We start from the raw sequence: 21,615 nt of genomic DNA, 5'->3' as shown, positions 1-21,615 counted from the left end.
CATGCTCACCAGGTGTGCCCCTCTCAAAACGCCAGGTATGTGGACGAATATCGGGGTCCTATTAGCCGCTTGTCGCCGTGTTGTCTTTGGGGAAGCAGGAGCTCTGGAATCAAACGTCCATTCGGTTCCGCTGCAGGCCACGCCCCCCACGAAGCCATGTTTTAACACGACGGAGGGTTGAGAAAGATCTCTCTGCTGTGGCCACACTTACAGGGAGAGTAGCTAAGAAGAGAAGTAAACTTCTGATGGTTGGGAAGAGGTCCTGTTCACACAAGTCCAACACTTCGAGAATTGTTTTTTGGAATTTCCTTATGTTGTGCTAACTCTCGTTTCCACTTTGTAAGCCATAGACTTAGTTCTCCCTGCAGCAATGTCTCCATTATCTTCTGCTTACCATTAGCTAGAAGAGGGTGGAAACGCTTTGATAACGATTGCACAGCCACAGGAACCACGGTTTCCATTTTATTTTCCAAAAAGTACTCCTGGCATCAAGATTTGAATCTGGAAACACTGCATTGAATTTTCTGGAAAACAAGTTTTTAAATCATTAATATAGTTGTCCAGCAAGGGAATATACAATGATTTCCTGTATTATTCTTCAGTTGATTCTACATTGTAATTGAATCTGTGCACTTGCCTGCCTACAACACGTGGCAATTTTAGTTCCACTCCAAGTTCTGATACCAATTCTGTAGCCTCCATATGCAAAGTGGAAAAAGTGCCATCAGCGTTACATCGTATATTCTCAATGGTTGCCATGGTATCAGTCAAACAGTCAGATGCGCTTGTTGAATCAATTGTTGGGGATTGAAGGAAGCGACTCAGAGGAAGGGTTACTTTCAAAACACTGATGAGTGAAACCAAGGAAAATATGAATTCTGCACTGCACAGAGAATGAATGAGAGTAGATGCTGTTGAGCTAGTGCTTGAGCATTTCCATTGAGATATTGCATATAGTGCACTCACCACTTTTACAAGTCTATCTTGAAATCTTATGAGAGAATCATGGCGCTCTACCCATCTAGTTTCACAAAGACTGGTAAGCTGAGAGCCTAACTCTTGCTTTAAAATAAAATTACGCTTTGCTGATTGGTTAAAGAATGAAATGGTTGATTTGACCACTGCTACTGCATTGTGAACTGCTGACACTTGTGAGGACTTTGAAATTGAATTGTTCAGACAATGATTGTAGCAAGGACATCTGCAACTGTTGGGTGCTACACGGAAAATCTCTGATACTGCACCAGCCACCTCTGAAGACATAGCACTGCAACTGTCTGTTCCAATGCCAACCCCATGAGTGATGTCCAGGGAGAGGTCTTTAATTAGTTGGATAACCATCTAGCCTAAAACCTTTCCTGTAAGCCTTGGTTCTGAACCTGAATTATCAATTCCCAATTCCTTCTGGGTTTCAAATTCATAAGCATCTACAAATTTTATAAAATCCTCACGAATCGATCCATTGTAGACATATCTAAAGTTCAGTGTAAGTTGCTCAGTATATGAAATGTCTGTAGTTTCATTAAATATTATACAAAATAGCAAACCTCTTTAATTCTAGCTACAATGATATTACGGATTTCATCACCACAACACCCGATTATATCATTTTGTGTGGATTTTGAAATGTATGTAGCACAAGAAGATGCGGCAAGGAGGTGCTTCTCTAATAATTTGTCTCCAGATGCAACACGGTACCTCAGCAATTCCCGAAAGTTGCCTTCGTTCACCTCCAAGGGTGGAGTCATCCATTAAAGCACCATCATCTCGGTGGCCACGCAGAGGTATATTTAGTCTACCCAAAAATATAATTGACTCAACGATAGGACGAATTCGCTCTCGGTTTTCTTTCACTTTCTGAAGTCGATGCAAGTTTATTTGATTAACAATTGAATTTTCCGGTGCATAGTAGGTTTTTAAAAATGCATTTCCTTCAAATACACTCTCCTGGTGATAAACAAGCCTTGCATGGACTTCCAAATCTCCATCCTTGCCCTTAAGCTTTTTAAAATTAGTAAGGGGCTCCATTACCAATTTTTCAAGGGCCATGCCTTTGTTATGACCAGGGCCGGTGCTACCACTAGGCAGCAGCCTAGGGCGCACAGCCTACTGGTTTCCCTCCATGTCTGCATGCTCTGCAGGCTACAGCATGTAACTAACCCAGTCTCAGGCAGTAATGTGATTAGAGGTGCAGCGCAGCACTGGAGCCAGCGCAAGAGGAAGCAGAGCCAATGCTTCCTGTGTAGTGGTGCCTTCTGTCACGTGGGCAGGGCAAAGGGGGTGGAGCCAATGGGGGCAGCAAAATTAGGTTTCGCCTAGGGTGTCAAAAATCCTTGCACCAGCCCTGGTTATAACCACGTTTCCGATGTTGTGCAAAAAATGCACAGTACTTGCAAAACAATCCCTTTTTGGCAGGTGAATACACTAGCCAAGGAAAACTGTTGTTTTGACAAGTATCTCTTTATTTCCCGAGTTTCTCCATTCTTGGAAGTCATGTTCTGAACAGAGAAAGGTAATTCATATCCAGGAGGAGGTTGCCATGGACTTTCCAATAGCAAGCATTTCCTGTAGTCACTGATTTTTTTCCCAAGATATGTGCCAATGACATTAATTAAGATACTGCTGGTTTGAGGCAGGGTATCAACAGACAGCGGCAACACATTAGGATCTGTTTTACCAGATATTGGCTCTACAAATGCACCAGAACAGGATGGGAGGGTAGTTTCAATTTCCATACTTGAAGTGCTTTCTACTATTGGCTTTTCTCCTGATGACTGTTTTGCACTGGCACTGAAGAAAGAATCTATAGTCCTGCAGTTCACTCTTTTCTGACTCATTTTGCTGTTTCTATAATTAAAGTACAAAAGTGCACACAACATAAAGTAATTGGCTTTATAAAACAGCACTGCACACACATTGTTGACATGTACCATAACTGAACTGACCCCCTGTTTAAATATTGCAAGAATACATTACAGACATGATACAGGAGATGGTCAGAGACTGCAGACATGATACAGGAGATGGTCAGAGATTGCAGACATGATACAAGAGACAGCAGACATGATACAAGAGATGATCAGAGACTGCAGACATGATACAGGAGATGATCAGAGACTGCAGACATGATACAGGAGATGATCAGAGACTGCAGACATGATACAGGAGATGATCAGAGACTGCAGACATGATACAGGAGATGATCAGAGACTGCAGACATGATACAAGAGACAATTAGAGACTGCAGACGTGATACAAGAGATGACCATAGACTGCCGGCGTGATACAAGAGATGATCAGAGACTGCAGACATGATACAAGAGATGATCAGAGACTGCAGACATGATACAAGAGATGATCAGAGACTGCAGACATGATACAAGAGATGATCAGAGACTGTAGACATGATACAATAGATGATCAGAGACTGCAGACATGATACAGGAGTTTATCAGAGACTGCAGACATGATACAAGAGATCAATGCAGCCTCACCAGTGCCAATTAAATGCAGCCTTATCAGTGCCCAACAACAATAAAAAAAAAATTGTCAGGGGTTCTAATGATCAAGTCTGTCGGTCAGTTTTTCAAGGGGACCTGACTGGAAAGGTCAATGCATTCCTATAGACAGGCAAGTGTAAATGGCACCATTTATACCTGTCTACCTCCTCTCCGATTTGTTATAAAAAAAATGGAAGGGGATCTGTCCTCTTCGGTGTTGGCAAATCGGATTAGAAGTAGTTGGGTGTAAACAGACAGCAGAGTCCGTTTACACCCAGTCGCTCATAGAGTAGAGCAGGCTTAGTCTGTGTTTGCTCTTCAGAAAGTTGGCGGATACAGATGCGTCATCTGCCCACTCTGATCCAATCAACAGGGGATCTGTCAGCCAATCCCCTGCTGAATGAAACAGAATCCACCCCATGTGAAAGGGGCCTAAGGTTCTTCCTAAAATAACAGCAACATTGGCTACCTTGTTTTCCTTATCAACTCATTTGGTCTGTTTCCTTTAGGCTATAAACTTTTGTACCATGAAATACTAAAATATTGCACGGAAAACCTGAACATTTTTGCTCAATTGCCATGTCAGTGTTTAAAATTCAGTGTTAGATTTATTGATTTAACAAATATTTCAAAAATGTAAATAGAGGGGGCGTGGCTAACCGCCGAGGCTGATGGACGCTTAGAGAGATAGCTCCGCAGCGAGGGAGACATTTACAACGAACTACGGAAGGTGAATTAGCCTCAACATACCACCGGGGACACGCCGATCCTCCGCGCACATGTCCCGCAAACGGTTGGGAGAACACAGGTCGAAGAAGCTAACATCTTTCATGTTCGCGCCGGAGATAGAGCTGAGGGGATTCCAAGATGGCGGCGGCGGCAATGCGATACAACGCTCGATTACCACAGATACTGCAGGTAAGAACCTGGGGGCAATGGACACCACTGCTCATCCTGCATCCCCCACACAAGATCTGGACGTAGACCCCCTTACCAGCAGCCCCGCCAAAGCTAAGATGCGGATGGATGCTCCGCATCAGCGGCCACCTCAGCAGATAATTGAGACCCAGGCCTTTAACACGCTGCAATCAAACCAGGCCCTGCATTCCTCAATGGCGTCCTTTCCCACTACAGGACAACCAGTTATGGACACAACTCTAAAAGAGATGCTCCTCTCCCTGCAGACATCCCTGGTCATGGACCTATGCTCCCGATTTCATAAATTCACCTCAGACATGCAATCTATGAATCATAGGGTCACCTATATTGAGCAAGGCATGACAGAATGTACTTATACGGTGAATGAGCTGATTGATGCGTATGAGGATGTCAAGGTAGAACAGGAATCGGTCCGGGCCAAGCTATCAGATTTGGAAGATCGCTCCTGACGGAATAACGTTAAGCTTAGGGGGGAATCCCTGAAAACATCCCACCAGCAGACCTTCCTAAATACGCCAAAGACCTCATGCATGCTATTCTACCTGAGGTGTCTCCTAGAGATCTGACTATAGACAGGATACACAGACTGTCAAAACCCCCACACCTAGCAGCAACTGTCCCCATAGATGTCCTAATGCGGGTACACTTTTTCCACATCAAGGAAAGATTGATGACAGAAGCCAGATCCAAAATGCCCATACCTCATCCATACGAGGGGCTGCAGCTTTACCCGGATCTGTCCAAATATACGCTTCAGCTTAGGAGAAATCTGAGCAAGGTAACTAAAGGCCTTCATAACCACAAAATCTTATATAAATGGCATTACCCTGCAACCCTTCTCATCTCTAAAAAAGACACCACGCACGCTGTCACAGATCTGAGGAAAGGCATGCGCCTCCTACAAGAATGGGGCATAATTGTAGAATCCCCCAAAGAGACGACGTCACCCTCAAACCACTAGAGAATTGTGCAGCATCGCCGGAATCAGGAGGCTAAGAAACACCAACATGTCCTCAATACCTGAAGAAATGGGCATATCAATGAGACACCTTTCTCACTCGCTGTTCCATGGTCACTGATCATAAATAAGTTCTGTCACTCTGTTATTAACTGTTTTCCCCCACAGTGGTTTAATTGTTGTAGCTTTTTGGGTACAACCCGCCGCCACACCAGAATCTGCCTTACCTAAATTTCTAACAGGGTAATTGTTTGTTATAATTGATTTGACTTTATTGTTTATTTTCCACTGCTGACATAGTGCCAAGTCCACACTTCCAGACCACCATCAAATCCGTAGGGACCTTCTCTTCGAGAACAGCGCAGTTTTCCCTTCCTCAAGCCGATCTCTAACTGTAAGTGTACACCACCTTTTAATCTTCTACGCCACACATTACCTTGGTAAACGATGCCACTGAATATTGTTTCGCTCAATGCCAAAGGATTGAATTATCCTGCCAAAACGACATTCCCTGTGGCAAACACACCGCCAAGCTGAACAGTGACATCCAATGCGTCCAAGAGACACACCTAACGACAGGGTCACTCCAAAGATGTTCAAACAACAAATTCTCCCACATATACCACGCCATATTTAATTCCAAAAAGAGGGGAGTATGCATCGCCATAAAGGACACGGTGGACTTCCAATTAATTCAATCAACTGCAGATCCTGGAGGCAGATATGTACTTTTGATTTGCACTCTGAACAACGCCAAATACACCTTACTGAATGTGTATAGTCCTAACAGCAATCAGATGTCCTTCCTTAGACGTACATTGACTAAGGCCCAAACAGCCAAACAAGGCCACCTGATCGTATGCAGAGACTTTAACCTAGTCCCAGATATCCATATGGACACCACCTCTGCAGCAAGAGAAGAGAGTATCCATTACAGAATTTCCTTCATTCTCAGGACCTCTATGACGTGTGGAGATGTCATCACAGCTCTGAAAGAGACTATACGTACTTCTCCCCACGTCACAAGCCCTATTCGAGGATTGATATGTTTTTTACTGATCAGTGGTTATTGCAAAAGGTCAGCACATCTAAGATCCACACCATGACGTGGTCGGACCACGCTCCGATTTCAATCTCCATCAACGTCACGGGCCGCCAGCGAAACTAGTTTCTCTGGTGAGCCAATAATTATATTATACAACACCCAACTTACTGCCAAGAAATTAAATCTCACTTGACTGAATATTTTAACATCAACTGGGGTTCAGTGGCGGATCCCGCCGTGGTGTGGAACGCGCATAAAGCGGTTATCCGCGGGATCATAATGAAGTTAAGCTCCTTATGTAAAAAAAAGGGGACACAGCGCTTGGATGAATTGACCACACAAATTGCTAATCTAGAGAGCATTCACAAATCTAACCCCAACCCTACACATTTGACAAATCTACTATCTCTGAGACAAGAACTAAAAACACTACTCCTACATTCGTTCGAACGCATTCAGCATAAGATCAAAGCCAAATCGTACTCTACATCTAATAAGGCAGGGAAGAAACTAGCACAACGTATAAAAGGCCACCGACAGAAAACTAGAATAACCCATCTATATCATCCACACACACTAACCAAAAATTAACTAACCCACAAGATATTGCTAATGCATTTAGTGACTATTACAGTACCCTTTATAACATTGATCAAGACAAGACTACACACCGACCCTCTACCGAAGATATTGACGCATTCTTGCAAAAAATAACCCTCCCTCAGCTATCTGATGCCCAACTTCCGTCCCTAAATGTACCTTTCACAGACCAAGAAATCCTTAAGGCGATCTCGACATTACCATCTGGGAAAGCCCCAGGCCCAGACGGCCTTTCTGGGGAGTATTATAGGCAATTTTCTAATGTACTGACCCCACATCTCACCCAAATTTTTAACAATGCTGCCTCTTCTTCTAAATTTGATACAGAGTCATTAGGGGCTCTTATTATTATACTCCCAATACCAGGAAAAGAAGCTACATCCCCTCAAAATGTCCGTCCTATATCCCTTCTAAACTTGGACGTGAAAATCTATGCTAAAACCATCGCCAGACGCTTGATGGAATGCATGCCTGATCTCATACACCTAGATCAATCCAGTTTTACCAAGGGGAGACAGGCGCCAGATGCCACCAGACGGATGGTAAATATTATTCATCAAGCTGGGGCCAGCAGAACGCCTTCTCTGCTACTTTCATTAGATGCAGAGAAGGAGTTCGACAGGGTCTACTGGTTATATCTACAGAAAGTGTTAACGAAATTTGGCTTCAAAGACAACATATATAGGGCCATAATCGCATTGTACTCCACACCATCTGCACGAGTATACTCAGCAGACATGCTCTCTCAACCATTTCCCATAACTAATGGCACACGCCAGAGGTGCCCCCTATCATCGCTCATCTTCAATCTCCTGATGGAACCCTTGGCAGCACATGTGCGCTCCAATCCCCGGATTACTAGCCTGCAGATAGCTAGTACTAACCATAAGATAAGTCTCTTTGCAGACTACGTGATATTGATTTTAACTAACCCTACCTCCTCCTTAGCCGAAGCCCAAAAATTATTAGGATGGTTTGGAAAGGTCTCATATTATAAATTGAACATCTCTAAATCTCAAATCCTAGACCTGAAATTAGATGCCACTACTAAAAACTTACTACAGCTCCAATATCCCTTCACTTGGGCAGACAAAAGTGTTCCATACCTCGGCATTCATCTCACAAGATCGGTAAAACACCTTTTTTCAGCCAACTATAAACCACTCCTTGCCCAACTACGCACTGATATTCAAACAATACTCAAACAGGAACTCTCCTGGTCGGGGAGACTAGCAGCCTTTAAAATGTTACACCTGCCGCAAATTCATGTTTAGATCTCTCCCCGTTCCCATACCCAAATATTTTTTCAAATCCCTTCAGACCTTACTCAACCAATGCATATGGAAAGGGACTAAATCTAGAAGTGCGCATGAGAAACTCATAAAACACAAACTTGCGGGTGGCATAAGATTCATAGATTTTGAAGATTACTATACGACAACAATAGTGGACCAACTTCATGAGAGGTTCCAGCCTCGCCTGACCAAGTTATGGAGCATTATTGAAAACCACTCTTTAATACGCCCTAACTTGAAGGGATGGTTACTTAGCACTCCGTTAGGCCCTAACCCACCGGGGGCCCTATCCCCTACTATGATAGCGTCGGTCATAGCTTGGAAGCGGTTGGCCAAAGAAACTGAAAAATGTCCTGATGTGCCTCTGATACCACTTCCAATCGAATCCCTCCATCACTGGTCTAGAGCTACAAATTTGGTCCAATAAAGGTTTGCACCATGTCCAAGACTTATTTCAGAACAGTAAAATAAAATCCTTCCGCATCCTCCAAAACTAGTTCCACCTCAAACTCACAGATCTCTTCTTCTCCAGAGTGCATCATTGCATTATTAAACTCAAACTTCCTCTATACACAGTACACACTCAAATTTGTGTCTCAATTCCGCGACACCAACAAAAAAGGAATCTCCCTTACGTACAATATTGTTCACCAAAAGCGCACCTTTACCAAATTATCCCCACACTTGCACTGGGAAAGGGACCTAGGATGTACTTACACCGAGCATCAATGGCAAAAGGCTCTGCAATCAATCTACGCGGCCACCAAATGCTCCGCACTCTGGGAACTCACACAAAAACTAACCCTCAGATGGTATTTGACCCCATCACGTATAGCCACATTTAGTTCCAAGTACCCTGACACATGTTGGAGATGCAAGTTGGATAGAGGTGATTTGCACCATATAATGTGGAAATGCCCACTTGTTCATACATATTGGCATCACATATCACGAATACGATCAGATATAACTTCTCAACCAGTTACCCTGACACCCGAACTGGCGCTCCTAAATCTTTATATAGACATATTGCCACCTTAGGTTTGTAACAGCACATATTTTGTTGACAGCCAGACTGTCAATTACAAGGCTGTGGAAAACAACCAAAATACCATCCATTGAACAAACACTCAAACTAGTGGGCCTCCATAGCAGTTATGAAATAACAATGGCAACCAGCGATGGTTGCCTTGAGAAAAATCAGGAAAAGGTGGTCACCATGGGAACTATGGTCAGGAGCTGCAAAGTTCCTCTCATAAACTGAGAAAGTAGTCAGTGCAGTCGTGAGTCAGCAACAGGTTAGATCAGTGATTCTCAACCAGGGTTCCTCCAGAGGTTGCTAGGGGTTCCTTCAGCATTGGGCCATTTCTGCCTCTCGGATAAGTTCTCGCCGACACCAATGATCTTTTCAGCTATCGGTAAGGGGGTAATTCTTCCCAATGACCACAAGTGTAAGGAACATTCTTTCTACTGACCATCACACGAACGTATCACGAGTTGTAGATTTCTAATTTTTAGAAGGGGTTCCCCGAGACTGGAGAACTATTTCAAGGGTTCCTCTGTGTTGAAAAGGTTGAGAAAGGCTGGGTTAGATCTTTATTTACTCCTTAAGAGAGCCTATAAGCTATCCCAAGATGACACATCATGGGCCTCCCCCAGGCAACAAAAGAGATCCCACCGGGGTTGCCTGAGTGGTAGGCCATCAGTACTACTTAATAGCTCATAGCTGTAGTCAAAAATGAATATGTTGTATTTTCTGTTAGTATTTTAATTTTCGTTCAGTTCTATATGTTTAATCGTATACGTTGAAGTTTTATCGATGTACATTGTATACAATGTCTGTACTTCATATTATTCAAAATCAATAAAAACTATTGAAAGAAAAATGTAAATAGAAAAAATAAATTCAGGTGGCCAGAGTAAGGCTGGGTTCACACTGCTGCAATGCGGGAACGCTGCGAATCTACTGCGGGTTCCAGCATCGCATGTCTCCCGGCGGCAGTTCACACTGCCCTATGCGAACTGCTGGGAGTGTCAGTTAAAAGTTACTAACACCCCCAAATCAGTTCGCATATCGCAGTGCGATCTGCAAACTCGGACAGGAATCGGATCGCATGGTGTGAACACCCAATGCGATCCGATTCTGCTGCGGATCAAAAAAAAAAAAAAAAAAAAAAGTGTCCCGTACGAGTTTGATCCGATTGCGATGCAAATTCAGCCATACTATCGGTATGGCTGAAATCGAATCGCACAGAGATCGCATGTGATTTGCACTGCAGTGTGATCTCGGACATCCCAGCAGCGTGAACCTAGCCTTAAAGCACTGTTTTTGCTCTTCTGCAGCTCCGCATTTAAATCAATATTCTGCATTATAATTAGTTTAACCACTTGCTGAACAGCCGCAGTACATATACTCTCTATTGCACAAAACGACATATGTGTAGGCCATTTCGTGCAATAGCCAGCGAAGGCGTTGCGCGCTGATTGGCCAGAGGGGGAGCCAATTAGCGAGTCTGGCGGAAGCGATGTCCGTCAGACACACGAGATCGCTCCCCACAGAGATAGAACAGCGGTCTGCAAATGTAAACAAGGCAGACTGCCGTTATGTCAGAGAACGATTCAGTTCGCACTGTACAAGTATTTCATTCAGTAATTCATTCAGAAGAACAGAGTGATCTTGGTAACCAGGAACACGGATCACTCTGTTCATCTATTGAGTACATCCCACACACAGTTAGCAAGCACCCCCTAGGCACACAGTTAACACTTTGATCAACCCCTGATGTTAACCCCTTTCCCTGCCAGTGTCATTAGTACAGTGACTGCATATTTTTTTTTAGCACTGATCACTTTATTAGTGTCACTGGTCCCCAAAAAAAGTGTCAAAAGTATCAGTTTAGGTGTCCGATCTCTCCGCTGCAATGTTGCGGTACCACTAAAAAATCACAGATTGCCGCCATTACTAGTAAAAAAGAATTAAATATAAATGCCATAAATCTAGTTTGTAGACGCTATGAATTTTTTGCGCAAACCAATCAATATACGCTTATTGCGTTTTTTCGTTTTTTCTTTACCAAAAATATGGAGCAGAATACATATTGGCCTAAACCGAGGAAGGCATTTTTTTTATAGCAAAAGCAAAAAAATATAGATTGTTTTTTTTTTAAATTGTCGCTCTTTTTCTGTTTATATTGCAAAAAAAAAAAAAAACACCACAAACAGAGGTGATCAAATGCCACCAAAAGAAAGCTCTATTTGTGGGGAAAAAAAAAAGGACGCCAATTTTATTTCGGTACAGCGTTGCACGACCGTGCGATTATCAGCCAGCTAAAGTAACGCAGCGCAGTATCACAAGAAATAATCATACATAATGGCACACATGTATTTCGCGATTTGTCACATGACATTCATTCATACTTTTACGCACGTTTAGTCAATTATTTTGGTACGCTGGTGAGGGGGAGGGGTTCCCATGCAGGAGCAATGTAGTGGAGATGAAAGGATCCAGTAATATTCTCAATAAGTCTTCTTCCTGTAATACTGTATTCAATTCACTCTGCAGACTGCGCAAAGGTGGAGAAGATGGAGGAGGTGGGTGGAGCCAACGCTAACTCAGGAGCGGCGGAGGCCTGTAGCGTGGACAAGATGGGAGGGAGGAGGAGGGTGCCGGTGGGTGGGGCCAACACAGTCAGGGGCGGACCCGAGAGATAAGAATGCTGGCGCTCTGCCGTCACAGACTGTGGATGCTGGACATGTTAGCGGTGGTTGGAAATGGTATCGCATTCACAGCCTGTACTCTAAAGACTAAACTGCAACTGATCTCTCCTCTCCCTGTTGGCCTGGCCTGTTCTCCAGCGGCTCCGTCCTGTTACAGTCACGTCAGCTCAGTCTGAGAGTGAGAGACTCAAGTCCCACTCCCACGTGACTCACTGTGACCGACGTCACTCGTTGCTAGACACCAGGCGGCAGCAACGAGTGCAGGAAAGAGGCTCCACCCACCTGTTCCGTCAGTGGGCGTAACTACATTAGTCGAGTCTCTCTCTCTGCGCTGCTGATCGGCTTATGTGAGAGAGACTCAGGCAGAGGAGGCAGCGGCAGCACAGAGCAAGTGAGAATGTGACAATAACATGTCACTGTTACTATTTCGGGGGGGGGGGGGCAATTGCCCTGTTGCCCCCCCTGGATCCGCCCCTGCGAAGAGAAACCTTGTGGCTTCACTGCCCGTTTCCTACTGCGCATGCGCAAGTCGCTTTGTGAATGGTCCCATTGTTTTCTGGGACACGCACGTCCCAGAAGGCAATGGGGGCCGCTCACCGAAGAGGAAGAAGCGCCGTGGAATAGGAAGAGGCAGATTAGGAAGACGTCCTAGCAACAGCGTTTCAGGTAAGTGAAATGTTTATTTTTTATTTTTTTATTTTATTAATGCATTTTTTTTGGGTGGCCCTCCACTTTAATGTTTACGGTACTCATAAGTGCACGAGTATGATCTCAGGTATTAGTTTGAAGCCATGCCTGACAGAAGAAGTGAAGAATCTATTTAAATTAAAGGGGTTGGAAAGGTTCGTTTTTTTATTTTCTAAATAGGTTCCTTTAAGCTAGTGCATTGTTGGTTCACTTATCTTTTCCTTCGATTTCCCTTCTAAATGTTTTTTTTTTTCCTTTGTCTGAATTTCTCACTTCCTGTTTCTCCTCTGTAAACTTCACAACATCATCCGAGCGGTGTTTAGTCAGCCAGAACAGCTTACTGAGGGGGAACAGGAAGTGAGAAATTCAGTCAAAGAAAACAAAGAAAAAAAAACATTTAGAAGGGAAATCGAAGGAAAAGGTAAGTGAACCAACAATGCACTAGCTTAAAGGAACCTATTTAGAAAATAACAAACGAACCTTTACAACCCCTTTAAAAACAAATGAATGCACGTGACAAGCATTCACTCAGCTGTTACAAATTCTGGATGGAATTTAAACACAGTGATTTCCTATTTGGTGACCATAATTGGGTATTTTTCCCCAAAACATCTCAAACGGTAGAAAATGTGCAATACAGCATTATGACCACTAGATGGGGCCAAATAAATCAGCAAATAAAATAAAATATGGTCAATGTTCACCATCGATGGGCAAATGCTGGTAACATTTGTTCAACTAAATAAAAAAAACAAAAACGGACCTCTGAGTGTTTGTGAAATCTTACACCACAAAATGTACAATGAAAGGTAATGACTCCATTTTTATACTGCTATCAATGGGCAACCCGGTACAACACTTCATCCATGTCTTTGGTGATCTCTGATCTCCTTATGAACTGTTTCTTACATGATGAAGATCAGCCATGGAGTAGATCTGAGGTGTATATCAGGGTGTGCTCCTTCCACACATGAGAGCTGTGATGTCCAGCAACATTCATATAGAAGACATTTCCCACACTCAAGGCACCAATACACCTCGAGGGTTGTGTGGGATCCCCGATGTACAGGAAGGCAGGACTTCAGTGAGGAACAATTCCCTCACTCAGGACAGGAAAGTGGCTTCTCCCTCGTGTGAGATCTCTGATGTTTGTTAAGATGAGACTTGTGTGAAAAACATTTCCCGCACTCAGAACAGGAATACGGCTTCTCCCCCGTGTGAGATCTCTGATGTATGTAAAGATGAGAATTCTGTGAAAAACATTTCCCGCACTCAGCACAGGAATATGGCTTCTCCCCCGTGTGAGATCTCTGATGTTTGTTAAGATGAGACTTGTTTGAAAAACATTTCCCGCACTCAGAACAGGAATACGGCTTCTCGCCTGTGTGAGATCTCTGATGTTCGACAAGGTCTGATTTTTGAGCAAAACATTTCCCACACTCAAGACAGCAATACGGCTTCTCCCCCGTGTGAGATCTCTGATGTATATAAAGATGAGACTTCTGTGAAAAACATTTGCCGCACTCAGCACAGATATATGGCTTCTCCCCCGTGTGAGATCTCTGATGTCTGTAAAGACTGGATATTACTGAAAATTTTTTACAGCACTCAGTACAGGAATACGGCTTCTCCCCCGTGTGAGATCTCTGATGTCTGGAAAGCTGGGACTTCACTGAAAAACATTTTCCACACTCAGGACAGGAATATGGCTTCTCCCCCGTGTGAGATCTCTGATGTTTGACAACTTCTGATTTTTGTACAAAACGTTTTCCACACTCAGAACAGGAATGTGGCTTTTCCTCTGTGTGAGAGCTCTGATGTATATGAAGATGGGACTTCTGTGAAAAACATTTCCCGCACTCAGGACAGGAATACGGCTTCTCACCTGTGTGAGATCTCTGATGTCTGACAAGTTCTGATTTTTGTACAAAACTTTTTCCACACTCAGGACAGGAATACAGCTTCTCTCCTGTGTGAGATCTCTGATGTACATTAAGGCCGGATTTGAAACGGAAACACTTCCCGCACTCCGTACAGGAAAACCTCTTCTCTGTTGGAAGGACGGCCCCGTCCCTCACAGTCTGAGGTTCCTCAGGATAAGAGGAATACGATGGTCCATCTACACTGTGTGGTGCCGGATGGACATTTGAGGTAGTCGGGTTTTCTCCTGGACTATACTGTGTGATGTCCTCATCTTCTACTTTACAGTCTGGAGACAAAGTGAGACAATCCTCTGAGGTTTTCCTCATCTCCCGTCCATCTACTAAAATAGAAATAAAAAGATTATTACTAGACATGAGCTGATTGGTTCCCCTAAACCAGGACTCCGCCCACATCAGGCAGCTTTGTCTCTGAGGATCTTACAATTCCCCCCTCAAGGTAACTAGTAAATGGGTCCTCTGATCTCCTACCAGATCATTTCTTTATTCATGGACCTTAGTCAGAGAGTGAGGAAACAACGAGAACTGTCTTTTATAGGAGTGACAGTGATGAGGGGATTATAGGACGAGTGTCCCCTCCCCCTCTATCACTCATTGCCATCTTCCCAACACAAGAAGTCCTGCACTTCCTTATTTAGTCCATGATTTAGTCATGAATAACAGCAGGGCTGAGCCCCACCAGAGGTCAGAGAGTGAGAAGGGTGGGGGATCTCACAGGTTTGCCAATATGACTGACTGAATTTGCTTTTAAAACTCAACATCTAAACAGTCAGACGGAGTTCTAAATACTGTATTTTACTATATATACTGACTTTACTGTTATAAATAAATGTAAAATGCAAAACTCCAGTGGGTGTAACAATATGTCCGCTTGCCTCCTTCTCACTGTAGCCTTACTATGGAGGAGTGTGGGGTGTAGCAAGATGGCGGCAACGAAACGTCACTTCCGTTACACATTCTGACAGGTCCCCTAATCTGATGGAATACCACCATCATTGTGTTATTGACTCCTCCCTCATTATCACTTTCTGTTTAAGGTTCCAAAGTTTGAGGATGTGATCACATTATTATCAACATGTAAACATCTGTGCTCCAATCAAATCATCAGATATAAAATGTCCAACTGGTAGAAAATGGGTGCAAATAAAGTAAGACCTATGTATTGTACAACTTATTATATAGGATACAAAAGTTAGGACTATACAGTATCAGAACAAGTACATAAAGTATATGGTGTAGGGTTAAGGTTTATAATAATAGAATTTTTAACAGCTTACCTGCAAAATCCTTTTCTTGGCGTACATCATGGGACACAGAGCCTTAACTAATAACTTAATGGGTTATAGGCCACCTTCAGGTGATGGACACTGGTATGCCCAATACAGGAAGTTCACTCCTTATATAACCCCTCCTCCTTCCAGGAGCACCTCAGTTTTTATAGCAAAGCAATATATCTAAACTCCAAAAGAGGGGCGGAACTGCTGTGTCCCATGATGTACTCCAAGAAAAGGATTTTACAGGTAAGCTGTTATAAAAATCCCATTTTCTTTATTGTACATCATGGGACACAGAGCCTTAAAGAGGAACTAAACCCTGATGGGTTTACTTCCTCTTTGTCTCCCTGCAAAGGTAAAGCATAATGGGCTACTATGCATGCGCCGTAGACAGCTGTGACTGTCTTTTAGTAAATACTGTTGTGAATTCATGAAGAAATACATTTAATATTCGCTGGCAGAGATGAGGGATTTCAGTAGGCCTAAAAAAAAGGTGGATGAACTATAATGTTGATATTATTGAACTGTGACCTCTTGGAGACCTTTAATGCAAAGTACAAGATCTCACAGGTTTTTCCAAATTAAAAGGATTAGTTCTTTTTAAACTTTTACAAAACCTGTGTTGAAACAAGAGACTGAAACAATGGTATTTTCTGTCACCAAACAAAAAGCTGTTTACTTATTTTGTTGGAGTGTGAAGACCAAACTTGCATAAGTATTTATCACATGGAAATAACCCTTAACTAGAAAACCCCATTGTGCGTAAGTAAAAAGACTATTTGGACAATATACAACCATGCAAATAGCTGACACCTTATCCAACAAAACCTATTGAAGGACACAACTAACCCATTTAATCATTTATTGGAAGCTCAGAGTTCATCTCAAAACATGCTGTAAGATTCATATACCAGTATCATCCATATTTTTCTAAGCCATTCAAATTATACATAGGTCGCAACAGAGATATTATAATGTTAGTATCTAATGATCTAAAGAACTTTGTCATAAAGAAATTATATATGAAAGTGTGATTATAAGTAGAAGTGTTTTAGCAACGAATTAGCATGATAAAAAACATATAATCATGATTATAATTGTATAAGAATTTAACCTATGTTTAGATAAACAAATATTGATTGGATACCCAAATTATACATGTGTCCATATAGATAATAATTGTATGTGATATTGTTTGATATATATCTAACCTGTGTCTTTTAGAAATGGACTAAAGATTAACAGATATACATTGATATGCATATATATCACCATTTTATGCAAGTGATTTATCAAAATTATGTTAAGCGTATTTTATATTATACTATCATTCCTGAACACGCGAGATATATTCGTTAGAACATATATAAACAACGAACGCATATTATAGAAATAAAAATATTAACTTAAAGAAATAAAACACCAAACACATGTGAGACACCTGGTGGTTGAAGGTGCTATTACCTTAAAATCACGAGACTACTGGGAAAGGTGATCATTAAGTCTGCCTGCCAATAGGAAAGGGACACATACCCTCTGGGCAGAACTTAGTATAATTTTATGACCTTTTTGTTTAAGAAGATATTTAAGAAACTAAAAAGATGGTCAAGAGAGGAAAAAAGGAGGAAAAGAAGAGCTCGGAGGAGAGCTGGGGGAGAGAGTCAGGGGGAAGCTTAGGGACCCCCCCTGAGAAGGGACACTGGAAGACAGGCATGAATACACATTTTTACATTCATGAAGATCCCTGCTCCTTGGAACTCGGAGGTCACACAAAGTAATTCCTCTGTAAAAGGATCCATGTTGAAGCCACGGCAGCCATCTTAAAATTCCTGGTAACCAACACTCCACACTAATAGCCATATTGGAAATGGGTAAATATATGTTTATCATCTATTCTATGTTCTCTTAAATATTGATTTTTTTGAATGTTCTATTATTGAAAATATTTCACCCGCCTTTTAGATTTTTCTCTAAATTTATTTTTCATTATAAATTTATTTTTTTCCACATAGATGCCAATTTTATTGACAAACAAATGTCTAATTTATTTCACATTGTTAACCACTTACTTACCTGCAGTATAGTAACGGTTGGACATGTGAAATACAGACATTCTGTTTAATTGTCAATTATCAAAAGGTTATTGATTCTACCGAGAAGTGATAATGGTGATAATTGTGTCCAAGGTACTACTACGCCCAGTTTTGCTGCGTACACACGAACAAACAAGCGGGTGGAAAAGTCTGGCAAACTCAACTTAGAATGCCGTGTTGCACTCCAATCTTCCCGCCGGACTCGCATTTCGGCGGACAATCCGGCCGTGTGTATGCCAGTCCGCCGTACTTTTGAAATGAGCGGACTTTTCCCGCCCGGAGAAAAGTCCGCTCATTTCGAGCGGGTCTCCAGGTAGGCGGGGCCCGCGAAGGAGACGTCGCTGGCCCCGCCGCCTGGTATGGACTTAAAGGGGAACCCCAACGCCGAAAAAAATCGGCGTGGGGGTCCCCCCAAGTCCACAACAGACCCATGTCCGAGCACGCTACCCGGCCGGCCAGGAAAGGGGGCGCGAGCGAGCGCCCCCCCCCCCTCCTGAGCCGTACCAGGCCGCGTGCCCTCAACATGGGGGTGCCTTGGGGAAGGGGGGGCCGCGCGGCCCCCCCACCCCAAAGCACCTTGTCCCCATGTTGATGAGGACAAGGGCCTCTTCTCGACAACCCTGGCCGTTGGTTGTCGGGGTCTGCGGGCGGGGGGCTTATCGGAATCCGGGAGCCCCCTTTAATAAGGGGGCCCCCGGATACCGGCCCTCCACCCTATGTGAATGAGTATGGGGTACAATGTACCCCTACCCATTCACCTGTAAAATAAAAGTACAAAAAAAACACAACACACGAGATAAAATACTTTATTGCACAGCTCCGGGGGGTCTTCCGTCTTCGGGGGTCTTCTCGCCGGACTCCTCCGCTATCTTCTTGTAGCTCTTTTACTAGCGGAGGAGTCCGGCTTTCTTCCTCGCCGCCGGCCTCTTCTTCCGACTTCGGGGGTCTTGTCCCCCTCTTCGGTTCTTCTGCCGGGCCACCGCGCCTTCTTCTAGCTCTTTTACAGGCGGTGGCCCGGTCTTCTGTCGCCGCCGCCGCCTTCCGTTCTTCTCTTCTTCTTCTTCAGATGTTGCCTCGCCGAGTCCTCCGCTCACAATGACAGGGAACGGCCATGCGGCGACTTATATAGGGACAAGGGGCGGTGGATGTCACATGGGTTCATGTCACATGGTGACCCCGCCCCCTTACGATGTCACAGTCCCGGAGGATGCTGGGACTGTTGCCATGTGACATCAACCCATGTGACATGAACCCATGTGACATCCACCGAAGACCCCGCCCCTTGTCCCTATATAAGTCGCCGCGTGCCCGTTCCCTGTCATTGTGAGCGGAGGACTCGGCGAGGCAACATCTGAAGAAGAAGAAGAGAAGAACAGAAGGCGGCGGCGGCGACAGAAGACCAGGCCACCGCCTGTAAAAGAGCTAGAAGAAGGCGCGGTTGCCCGGCAGAAGAACCGAAGAGGGGGACAAGACCCCCGAAGTCGGAAGAAGAGGCCGGCGGCGAGGAAGAAAGCCAGACTCCTCCGCTAGTAAAAGAGCTACAAGAAGATAGCGGAGGAGTCCAGCGAGAAGACCCCCGAAGACGGAAGACCCCCGGAGCTGTGCAATAAAGTATTTTATCTCGTGTGTTGTGTTTTTTTTGTACTTTTATTTTACAGGTGAATGGGTAGGGGTACATTGTACCCCATACTCATTCACATAGGGTGGGGGGCCGGTATCCGGGGGCCCCCTTATTAAAGGGGGCTCCCAGATTCCGATAAGCCCCCCGCCCGCAGACCCCGACAACCAACGGCCAGGGTTGTCGGGAAGAGGCCCTTGTCCTCATCAACATGGGGACAAGGTGCTTTGGGGTGGGGGGGCCGCATGGCCCCCCTTCCCCAAAGCACCCCCATGTTGAGGGCACGCGGCCTGGTACGGCTCAGGAGGGGGGGGGGCGCTCGCTCGCGCCCCCTTTCCTGGCCGGCCGGGTAGCGTGCTCGGACAAGGGTCTGTTGTGGACTTGGGGGGGGACCCCGCGCCGATTTTTTTCGGCATTGGGGTTCCCCTTTAAGTCCATACCAGGCGGCGGGGCCAGCGACGTCTCCTTCGCGGGCCCCACCTACCTGGAGACGCGCTCGAAATGAGCGGACTTTCCTCCACGTGTGTGGGCGAGTCCGTTCATTTCAAAAGTAGGGCGGATAGTACGGCGGACTTAGTACGCCGTATTAGTCCGCTGAAAAAGTGCCGTGTGTGGGCAAGTAGCCCGTTCGGAAAGTCCGACGAACAGTCTGGCGGGAAGTCCGCCAGACTAAGTACGTCGGACAGACGGCTACGTGTGTACACGGCTTTTGAGGGTGTTTCCAGAAATTGTCATAATGATAAAAAGTAATGCAATCTGTATTTTAATATTTCATGTAAATATTCATTTTCTGTCAACCAATAAATGTAGCTATTTTGTATGATCACTCGTCTCCGTGAATAAGTTTTAACATATATAGACTGTGTCATATAGACTGATTCTGTATCTTAAAAATATCTTCGTTAAAAATTACTTAGTAAATATTGTGCGGGAAAATGTCCTTAAAAAGCACAACAATACGGTTTAGGAGATATTTCTTGGACTTACAGGTAAGTCTTAATCTAGGCTTACCTGTAGGTCAAAGTGGTTTGTAAGGGTTTACAACCACTTTAAGTAATTACTTAATGGGACGTCCCATAGCAATGCTACTTGAGGGAAGGGAGACACAACCCGCAGGGTACCCCCAGACTTGAGGATCTATACTGCTGCCTGCAGCGCACTGCACCCGAAGGCGATATCCTCATACCTCCTAACATCCACCTGATAACATTTTGTGAATGTATGCACTGAAGACCAAGTTGCGGTCTTATAGATCTGAGCCATGGAGGCCTGGTGACGCACTGCCCAAGAAGCACTAACCACCCTGGAAGAGTGCGCCTTGACTTGAAAAGGGGGAATATTACCCCTTAAATCATAAGTCTTGAATTTTAACTTGCTGAATCCACTTGGCGACAGTGTATTTTGGAGCTGCCTGTCCTTTCTTAGGACCCTCTGGCAGAATAAATAAGACATCAGTCTTACGAATCTGAGCAGTTGTCTTTAAATAGATTTTCACTGCTCTCACCACATCAAGACAATGTAGTGACTTCTTTTATTTGGAACAAGGTTTTGGAAAAAACAAACAATGGCATGACAATATCTTGAGACCACTTTTGGCAAAAAAAAAAATCTGGATGAGGGCACAACACCACTCTGTCCTAATGAATAATCAAGTATGGCTCTTTACACAAAAGAGTAGCCAATTCCGAAACCCTCCTTGCTGAGGATATAGCAACCAAGAACACCAGCTTCCTTGTCAGAAGGACTAAGGGAATATGCTGTATCGGTTCAAATGGCCAGCGCTTTTGTGAATACCCGGGGTGCTGTAGCAAGCCCGAAGGGCAAGGCTACTAACAAAGTGCTGCTGTTCTACTTCGAACCACAGAAACCTTCGGTGAGCGGTAAATATAGGGACATGCAGATATGCATCTGATGTCAATGGACACTAGAAGTTCTCTTCCTTGTAGGAT

General features: G+C 44.1%; 2 protein-coding genes across 2 annotated transcripts in view; both read right to left on the bottom strand.

The window, feature by feature from the left end:
• LOC143989421 (uncharacterized) overlaps window positions 1-21,615 on the bottom strand; it is a 93,120-nt gene that overhangs the window by 65,583 nt on the left and 5,922 nt on the right. The gene's annotated exons all lie outside the window — the stretch shown is intronic.
• On the bottom strand, window positions 13,506-15,371 carry LOC143989487 (uncharacterized). Its single transcript, XM_077489629.1, has one exon. It carries the CDS (start codon window positions 15,075-15,077, stop codon window positions 13,842-13,844), a length of 1,236 nt encoding a protein of 411 aa, XP_077345755.1. The 5' UTR covers window positions 15,078-15,371; the 3' UTR covers window positions 13,506-13,841.

Source organism: Lithobates pipiens, unplaced genomic scaffold (assembly GCF_037356315.1).
Source record: "Lithobates pipiens isolate NorthernLeopardFrog02 unplaced genomic scaffold, aLitPip1_a1.2 Scaffold_18, whole genome shotgun sequence".
In the NCBI taxonomy this organism is placed as follows: domain Eukaryota; kingdom Metazoa; phylum Chordata; class Amphibia; order Anura; family Ranidae; genus Lithobates; species Lithobates pipiens.
This window is presented reverse-complemented; position numbering and strand designations above follow the sequence as displayed.

Excerpts from the sequence above, each read along its gene's own strand:
- LOC143989487 (XM_077489629.1), bottom strand. The coding sequence starts at position 15,077 with ATGTGGGCGGAGTCCTGGTTTAGGGGAACCAATCAGCTCATGTCTAGT.